The 10,098-nt window shown below is 43.6% G+C and overlaps 1 protein-coding gene across 1 annotated transcript; it reads right to left on the bottom strand.

Annotated features, from left to right (window-relative positions):
- Positions 1–544: 544 nt before the first annotated feature.
- On the bottom strand, positions 545–5,379 carry PPP1R3C (protein phosphatase 1 regulatory subunit 3C). Its single transcript, XM_004583363.4, has 2 exons — positions 5,223–5,379; positions 545–2,921 (listed from the first exon to the last, which is right to left on the bottom strand). The coding sequence occupies exons 1-2, from the start codon at positions 5,234–5,236 to the stop codon at positions 1,982–1,984; spliced, it is 954 nt and encodes a 317-aa protein (XP_004583420.2). The 5' UTR covers positions 5,237–5,379; the 3' UTR covers positions 545–1,981.
- Positions 5,380–10,098: the final 4,719 nt, after the last annotated feature.

The raw sequence follows: 10,098 nt of genomic DNA, 5'->3' as shown, positions 1-10,098 counted from the left end.
CTTCATGATTGGACTTTCCCAGTAGGTTGGCGATCAATTCCCCTTTAAGTTCACACCTGGAAGTTCTTTCTGGAATTTTAGGCAGCGCTGGGGGCAACAGACTGGTTCTATGAACCTGATCCCTCTCCCACCAAGGAACTATGCTTCTCCTTTCAGTCCAGGACTGATGTGCCCTATCCATTCCCAGGCCCTTCTGTGCAGTTCCAAGCTTTGTCCCTTCAGACAGGTACTGAACCTCAAGGAGTGGAAGCCCACCATCCCCTCTCACAGGACCTTCTTCCCCATTTTTAAAGCTAGATGTGCTTCCAACATAACCTTAACTCAGCAGAATGGGAGTGAGGAACAGTAACCAAGGGGGCGGTCACTTTTCCTGGACCTTCCCACCCCCAGCTGAAAGAGTGGGAAGAGAGCACACATGGTCCCTACTCAGACTGAGGCCATGTGAATATCACCAGGTAGTTTCACTTCTGAGCCAACCAACTCTGCTCAGTTGCTCTGAAACCAAACAGGAAACAGTCAATTGACAGTCTCTTATTTCACTGTGGCTTTGAGAAAGAAAACATTCTCAGGTCTAATACCAAACACATTTATTCTCCAAATGATAAGCTCATTATGGGTATCTAGAGAAGAGTGAAATATTTATACAGTAGAAAAATGATGGAACCTGTCCAAAACTTCAGATACTGTCATGGAGCAGTTTACTCAATAGCACTTTTCTAGCGTGGCAGAACACACATGTTAAATTAACTGCATCTCCTTCATACTTCTCAATGGTTATGTAAAATTATGAAAGCAAGCACTCTAGGTCTTGTGTACTTAAAGTCTTACAGAAGAGAGTTATAAACACATGAAAACAAGTTTATTACAACACATCCAAAACAGTTCATATCCATTTTGAAAAAAAATAAAAGAGGCACTTGACTAGGAAATTAAAATAGCAAGACAAAAATAATCAAGAGACAGATGTGGAACATACTCTATTCTTGCATTTACTGTCTGTCCTCACTTTGTATTTTCCATCTAAAAAGTGTGGCAGAAAAAACTGAGTCACCTTCAATATGAAGGATGTGAGTTAATGCACACTGACAGAACTCCCAAAAATAAGACAGCATTGCAAGAGGAATTTCAATGTACACTAGGGAGCTTCTTTTGGAGACCAGAAACTCAGGAGTTACCAGATGACCTCTCAGATATCTGGGTTAGGCATCTATAGTGTTCTGGTTTTAACTGAGGCACTTGTAAAGAGTAATCTTTGACTTTGACATAGAGTTCATACACACTGCTAGCCACTGATGGTGGCATACTTTGATAGGCAGAATCCAAACATTTTGCCTTGACCACAAAACTACTCATAATATTGGAAAAACAAGGCCAGATTCGCTTCAACTTTCATCAAATCATGGAATTTGAAAGATTCAGATTAAACAGGAAGGTTTCATTTGAGATCTTGATACTTTAACTATATCTTATCAGCCCCTAAACCTTTAAAATTTATTTGAATTTTTTTGCAAGACTATATAGGATGGGTCTTCTTCCCTTTGACAAATTATTTCCCCCAGAGAGAACTGTAACACCAACTTTAAAACACAAAAGAACCTTACATTTTCTCACCAACAATTAAGGGTCAGAGCTCCCACTCCTACTCTGATGTGACTCAGAGCGCACTATGCACACACCTCACACATTCCTCATACCATTAATTCAGCTTCCCGTCACCATCACCTTCCCCAACTTTTCCTCGTCCAATTTGAAAGTTAGTGAATCAAGAGGGAAGAAGGAAAGGCAATGAAAAAGCATTACTCTAATAAAAAAAAACAGTTCCTGGGCTGCTACTTGATCTTCTGAAGCAAACATACACCCCAACACTAACTTCCCAGTGGCTATCTTTGCTATAGCCAGATCTCCAAAGCTCACATCTAATTGAGCATTACAGACCCAGAATTGCAGGGGGAATAGGAAAGGTCAAGGCCAGTTGCTAAATTCATCGATAAGAGGCCAAGTTCTCCATTCTTCCCCAGCTCTGCCATTCTGGAAATATTCCACTAGCCAGCCTTGGACTGCCAAAGATTGTTGGCTCTAACTCGGTCTTCGGGGGTGCCTGGTGAAATGCACAGTCCTGAGGCGCTATCTGTGCCTGCACCCCATCAGGTTTCCATTGTACATGCACAATTCTGTAATTCTGACCCTCATTGTTGTCCCAGAACACCTGTCCATTGGCGTGGTAGGAAATGCAGAACTCAATTTTCTCCTCAGTTGGAATGACAGCAGGTAAGTCAATGGCAAATGAGAAGGTGTCACTATCTGAGCTACCATACACATTATTCATGTACACACAGTCCACATCAGTGTAGCTCTTCCAAGTGTTGAATGTTATTCGGATTTGAACCTTCTTCTCAAAGCTCATGTTTTTTACCTTCACAGTCCCAGTCACTGTCCGCTCTTGCAAAGAGCAGCTCTCCAGGCAGACAAAGTTCTTCTGAAAGTGGTTCCGGAAACTCAGGTAGTCAGTGGAAGGCTGTGGGAAATCTAAAATCAAATTTTTCTCCTCATGGAGTTTTAAGCCAGAGGAGATATCATTAAGATCCAAAAGGTCAAACTGAAGGTCCCACGCCGGTTCTTCTGGGAGGTCTGAGAAGACATGGATGGCAGTGAGAGCGAGGCCCTTGGAATCAGCAAACACAACCCGCTTCTTGGTTTGGTTGTGTGAGCGCTTCCAGTCGTTCTGTGATTTGGTTTCCTGCTTTATGTTGAGACATGGTTTCAGAGGCTTTAGCTTATTCACCAAATTTCTTCGTTGAAAATCATTATAAGGGCCTAGGAAACTCTTCAGAGGAGGTGAATGAGCCAAGCAAAGTCTCATGGCCACATCCACTGGCATGACTGAACTTGTCAAAGGGCGTGGATCTAAGACCTGGATCATTCTGGAATGGAAAAGGAAGAGGGGTCACCACCTGCACTGGGTTCTGAATGCATATGGACTATTTTTACACGACTGAATTCCATCCATGCAAGAAGCATCAAGCAGGTGCTATTCATGTAGTAAGAAACAGCAGTGTTGGGTGATCCCATCTGGATCCTATGTGCACCTCCACTGCTGGTTGAACACCCTTCAGGGAAGCAGGGGGTGTCAACTTTTCCTGCAAAACCAAAGTGTTGGATGCGATGATTTCTAACACACATCTAAGAGTCATGGGCTCCGAAATGGTTCTCAGCCCACTATGACCTTGGAAAAATGGTTTTCTCTCTTTCTGAATTCAGATTCTTAAGACTTAAAGCCACTGAGGCAGAACCTCTGTGGACAGAGCACAGGCGACACATATGTTCTTAAAGCTTTCCAGATGACTTCAGTGACAAGATAAGTTTGGGATTCAGAGATCTACTCTCCCTTTGCTTATTTTGCTGTTAAATGGATGCCACTGCTTTGGAAAGGTAATCCAGTTGTAAAGTTTTTATGCAAAGGTTTTGAGAGTGAGAATGTTGGAAAGAATTGAAGGCAGAGAGTTGTCTTTGCACTTGGTCATGCTCTTCCTTGGGTTTGAGAAGTAACTCACTGGAACAAGTCAGCAGCTCATGCATTTAAAGAAAAAGTTTGCATTACCTATAGCTCATATAGAAAGATGACTATGGGGCCCGGCGGCGTGGCCTAGCGGCTAAAGTCCTCACCTTGAAAGCCCCGGGATCCCATATGGGCACTGGTTCTAATCCCGGCAGCTCCACTTCCCATCCAGCTCCCTGCTTGTGGCCTGGGAAAGCAGTCGAGGACGGCCCAATGCATTGGGACCCTGCACCCGCGTGGGAGACCCGGAAGAGGTTCCAGGTTCCAGGTTCCCGGCTTCGGACCGGCGCGCATCGGCCCGTTGCGGCTCACTTGGGGAGTGTGAATCATCGGACGGAAGATCTTCCTCTCTGTCTCTCCTCCTCTCTGTATATCTGACTTTGTAATAAATAAATAAATCTTAAAAAAAAAAAGAAAGATGACTATGGTGGGTCCACATTGAAATGAAAAAAGTGATTACCTGAGAATTCACAAATATTTTAAAACTTCATAGGAAATAAAGGAAAAAGTTAACAATTACCTCTGGATGACAATATTATACCACTATTTTTGTCCATACATTCTTTTTAGGTATTTTCTGATGTCTTGATGATGAACATTTATAAGTGGAAAGATTTTAAAAATTGAAAAATTTAAGCATAACTATGCTCAGCAATAAATCAAGAAGTATTCTTCAAAAAGACTTCTGGCCTTTAACCCATATCACATACGGAAAAGGATATGGAATTAGGATTTCCCCCTTACAGATTCAGAGGGATGGGGTACACAGCATATGGTATTTCCAAGTCTGGGTTCAGTAACTCTTTAGAACTCTAAGCATGTAGGTAAGTGCTCATTCCACAAACTGAATAATAAAGAAATATTCACAGAGCTTACTTTATTAGCTCTGAGGTTTTTCTGGGTGACCTGCAAACTTAAAAAAAAAAAAAACCCCTCTAAGCTACAACTCTGAGCCTAGTAGTGGTGAACAGACCAGATTTTTTTTTTTTCAAGAAGTCTTCTGCTAAGTTATGTCTGGTCAAGCTACTAAAAGTACTTTATAGGCAGGGCAGTTGAGGTTTTTGTTTTTCTTTCTTTTTTTTCTTTTTTTTTTTTTTTTTTTTTTTTTGCTTGTTTTTTGTTTTTTTCTTTTGGATTTATAGAAAGATGGTTTTAGAACTGTCCTATTTCCTTGGAATTTTAAGTCCTGCTCAGGAGTTAAAAATAATGGTTTGCTCAACCTCGGAGACCTGGTTTGCTATGGCAAACAGTGATGAGAGTGGAGGGCAATGACTAAATGTGAGCAGCGTCAGACGTCTGCCCCAAACTAAACTGCTTGACTGGCAAGATTAGAGTGCTGTTCTCCCGAGTTCAGCTGCTCCCGTCCTTGGGATCGGCTTGCGGGACCAAAAGCTAACAGTTGTATCAACGAGGAAAATGAACTAGAGTTGACTCAGGTTAAAACAGTTTCTGGTTGAGGATGCTGACTGCCAAAATACACTCTGTTTAGGAAATACATCGCAACTTTCTCTGTGTGCCGGGTTCAATTTAGCAACCTGTCAGCTTGCCTTCTTCTAAGGTCTCAATCTGCAGAAATTACAAAATGAAAATGCCCTCTCGTCACCCCAATTTCCATGCAAATACGCATTCCGCCTGGTTTGGGGATACAAAGTTGCAGCCAACCTACCTGGTGCAGCTCATTAGGCAGAGAAGCGGGGCTGACCGCGAGAGTCGGCACCCCGCTGCCTAAGCCTAGTGCGCCCCTCAGCTCCGGCCAATGCACCTTCCCTGGTCGATCACGCAGACTGCGGGTCAAGCACCGGAGAAACCGCTTATTTGCTCGGAACCACGTGAACTGATCCCTCGGACCAATCACCGGGTAGCGGGCCCGCTGGCGTGACCAACCAGCTCCCAGCAGCAGCCCGAGCCCTCGCCCCACAAGGACGTGATCACAGCGGGGCTGGATGTGCCCAGCACCAGCTCGGAGCCCCGAGGGATTTGGGGGGTGGGGGAGTGGGACTCCGGGGCCAGCTGGCCTGTGCAGCGTAACACGAGCCCGGGGGGCGAGGGGACGTGCAGGCACGTAACGCATGGAGCCGGGGAGGCCGCTCCCAGCTCGTGCCGGCCAGCGCCTGGGAAATGTCTGAGGATTAGTGCGCACCAAGTTGCCGGTGGATCCCTATGTGTTGAATGTCTTCTGTGTTCGTTGCTTGGTGTGTTCCCTGATCTTGGTCTGCATTGGGAGAGGTTTGGCTGTGTGCGGTTTGCTCAGGGTGAATATCCATAAATGCAGCACAACGGGTGCCAGGAATCCCCAACTTCTCTCAACACGCAGATCCTGTAAAAGCAGCCTTGGATGGAAAGGCAACTTATATTTCAGTTTATTCTTCAGTTCTCTCCCTCACGGAGAAAACTAGCGCCAGAAATGAAATGTCCCGGGGGGCCAAACGAAGCCAGTTGGGAACCCAAATCCCTGAACTAAGTTGTGATGTCCTTTGCAGTGATGCAGTGTAGCTTGGGAGTAGTTTTAGACCATTCATCCCAACCCTGCACTTAAGTATAAATTGCTCTTATAAAACCTGCATCCTACTTCTGCTCTGCTTAGATATCCAGCAATCAATCAAAACACAAAAATCACAGTGTCTTTTAGATAACAGCCAAGAGTGGAACTGTTAAAGCTGAATTATTAGAGCAAGGAAGAAGAAATTAGGAAAGAAACTTCATGCCTGGGTTTTATTTTTCACAGGGACCTGCCGCTAAGGGGCAGGTGTTGTAGTCTGCTAGCTCAGCTCAAACTCGCTGACAGGCTACAGTCCCTGGGTCTGACACTACTAGCTATGTGCATCTAGTCAGGTTCTGAACTCAAGTCCCTCCTGTGGGAGATGGGGTGGGAGAATGGTTCTGAGGGTTAGAGAAGACTGTGCCAATGTGCAAACTCGGCAGCGCTCGGCTCATGTGCTCCTCTTCATCCTTTCGCAAGTCACTATGTGATCCCTTAGGGTGAGTTTTTGCTGTCACCTCAGAGCACTGGTGCCCAGGCTAAATTAATGCTAACAGCTTCTGCTTGCAATATCTTTAAAATCTAGACTTTCAGCCAAACCCTCTTTTACCTGTTTGCCTCCCACAACAACCCCAGTTACTGCAGCCTATTACTGATCCCATTTTAGAGAAAAGAAAATTAAGACACTGAGAAGTCAAGAGATCCACCTAGAATCTCACAGGTAGAGCCTGCTGATGCCTGAACAATCATCATGGCACCAGACTGGCTTCCTTTAATCACCATGGAGGTGGGAGGTGCTGTAGGCAATACTGGTTATCAACCCATCTCACAGATGAGGAACCTAAAACTTAGAGAAGCTAAAGTTTGTGAAGGCCTTGTCGGAACCAAAACTGGATACTTGAGAAATCCTTTCCTTTTCTCTGCCCATAATCATATATTGAGCTAAATGTCACAGAATCAACTGGGCAACATAAAACTTTGAGAAATTTTTGTTGTCTCATTTTTGGGTAAAGATGTTCATGCAGAGCAAATAAAGCGGGCCTCACCAACAGGTTAACCGTGCTTTCATTGGAGTGCTGATCTTATGAGTAACTAAAAATGTCTTTGTTTCTTACCATTTCTGCCTTTTAAAAAACATCTGCAATGAACATGGACAACTTCTCTAAGAAATAATTTTTATGCAATTTTTAAAACTGCAGTTTCAGCTATATTGGATACCCTATCCTGCCAGGCACCAAGGACTTCAGAATTCAGCCATAATTTATGCCATTGTTTTGTACTTGTTTCCATTCACTTTGCTTTCTCTCCTGCCCCCTGGTGTTGATTAAAGCCATAAAAGTCACTCTCCATTTCAACTGAAGTCAGAGAAACAGCTCTGAGAAGCCAGCTTCAGTAAAACCTGCAAAGTGGACGACCCAGGCTGCTCACTTTGGCCTCTGTCCTGGCTTTCCTGGGATAAGAGCAAGGGAGATGGCATCAGGGGTTGTTCACTGAAGACCAGGTTAACCATGGAGAGTTTTACTATAAATTGGGCTTTCTCCAGTGGTATGGCTAGGTCCAAGTGATACTTTGTCGTGTACCTCTCAGCGATAAACACATCAACTGGAGATGGGTGAGCTGGGCAGTACTTCTACCAGCATGTCTAGGATTGCAAGGATTTACCAGCCTGAGCCCTTTAACCTAAAGGATGTTACAATCTTTACTGCAGAAATTCTAATTCATAAGCCATCCAGGGCATGTTTTATGAACATACCAACCAAGAGGATGGTGATCACGTGGCTCACACAAGAGAACCTCTAACAGTACTTGCTCAATGTTCTATCAGAGAGCTGCCCTTGTGAAGAAAACTCTCAGAGGGGGTCCCTGGGCTACCAACTTGCCTTCTGCAACCTCACCTTTTCTCAGTCTTCAATCTAGAAAATACACCAGAGTTCAAAATGTTGATGGTACCTGTGAGGATTCAGCCGATCTTTGTATTCCCCAGTGCAGGTGGTCACCTGAGACACAGGAAATATCTCAGATGAGGTAGGGACAGGGAAAGAGGGGGGCTCAAAAAGGGATGACACACTTGGCCTCTCTGATAATCTGTTGGGAAGGAGAACAGAGAGGTTAAAAAGCCAAGTCACCAACCCATTGCCTATCTGGCAAATGGAGCATATGAACTTTGTACACATTTGCTACGTGGGCCTCAGGACTTGAGGGAAAGGGACGGTCTCTGAAGACCCAGACGTATTGGGTAAATACAAGGAGAACAACCAAGTGAGGTACAGATTTGAGCCAGGAGAGCTTGGGAGGAAAGGTCGGGGCAAGAGTTTAAAAAAAAAAAAAAAGAAAAAAGAAAGAAAAGTGTAGCTCCTGTGTTATCTTGAACAAAATTACAGATTACAGTCCTACCAAATTAAGGTGAACAAACAAGGAAGTAACAGTCTGACTACTGGGGAGGATCATATTGTGTTAACAGTTATATTTTCAACTGGCTGTGATTTATCTATATTCTTTGAAGGATTAAGGTGAGTAAAATGTAAGTTAGAGTCTGTGAAGCAATGGCTAAAACAATACTTAAAGGCCTTTTAACAGAGGTTTCATATGTATATGTGGAGGCTGGAACAACAGATAGGTTGTGCAAAGAACGGAATAGATACTAGCCAGAATGTACTGGAATTCATAGGAAATTTCAACACTGGAAAACAAACAAACAAAAAGAACAAAACTATTCAGAGAAAAGACTGGTGAAAATATACCAACCAAGCCTAGCAACTTAAAATGCATTATAATTTTGGAGTTAAAAAATAATATATGGGCCAAGCACTATGACCCAGTAGCTAAATCCTTGCCTTACAAACAAGAGAATCTCATATGGGTGCCAGTTCATTTCCTGGCTGCTCCACTTCCCATCCAGCTCCCTGCTTGTATCCTGGGAAAGCAGCCCAAAGCCTTGGAACCCTGTACCAACATAGGAGAATCAGAGGAGGCTCCTTACTCCTGGCTTAGATCAGCTTAATTCTAGCCATTGCAGGCCACTTGCGGAGTGAATCAGCAGATGGAAGATCTTTCTCTCCTTCTCTCTGTATATCTGATTTTCCAATTAGTCTAATAGAGTATTTTTTAATAAGTAATTATACAATCACCATGCAAGTCAGACACAAATCAAAGAACAGTTAGAGAGTGCCTGACAGCATATGATAAAGAGACAAGATTCAAAGTGAAAGAAGAAAAAGTGTTTTCCCTGGGTGAATGATACTCAGGCTTAAAATAGAGGAAACAGCAGGCATGGATGAACTAAAAGGCAAACTTGGGGAGACTGAAGTGTACTTAAAGTATAAGGCAACTTAGAGAACTATAAAAAGTCCTACTATAGTCTTCCAATTGCCCCTCCAAATGCACTTGTAACACTTTTGAAGCATATTTTGTACCTGAAAAGGCTCACTTTTTTGTACTTTCTTGTCTCTCACTTCTGACTGGGGCTCATCAATGTAATGCACTTGAAGGTGAACAGGGAAATTCGAGTATTTACTCCCCAACTTCTACCCTGCAAGGTAGCTCTGATTGGCTTCACTCCTCCACCTATTGCCTTGGCTTCTATTGGGTAGTCCTCTCCACAGAGTTATGCTTTTAGGCTATGTAATGGTTCCCTCCATTTGTTTTTCAGACCTAGGCACAGTGACAACTCCCTAAGTTGTTACCCAAAGAGCACAGAGCTATTATTGGACAGTTTCCTTATATCCTGTGCACATTCTTGTACTTAGCCATTGTGCCACGTGCTGATTGACCCAAAGGTCATATAAACGCCAGATCATGCAGAAGACTTTAAATTACAGGAGCTTTAGATTTAGCTCCAAGTGCCATGAGAAGCCAATGAAGGGGTTAAGCAAGTAAGACAGGTGATCAAGTTTGCAGTTTTTAAAATTACTGCTTTAGCTGCTATATGGGTAACAGGTGGGAAATGATATGAAAGCAGAAACAGGGAGGCCCAGTGAGGAGACAACTACAGCCACAAAGATGACAAATGTTGGGCTATGATGGAATGGCTGCAGAGACTGTGACACAACAAGCAGCAGTAAAA

Source organism: Ochotona princeps, chromosome 13 (genome assembly GCF_030435755.1).
Source record: "Ochotona princeps isolate mOchPri1 chromosome 13, mOchPri1.hap1, whole genome shotgun sequence".
NCBI classification, from domain to species: domain Eukaryota; kingdom Metazoa; phylum Chordata; class Mammalia; order Lagomorpha; family Ochotonidae; genus Ochotona; species Ochotona princeps.
This window is presented reverse-complemented; position numbering and strand designations above follow the sequence as displayed.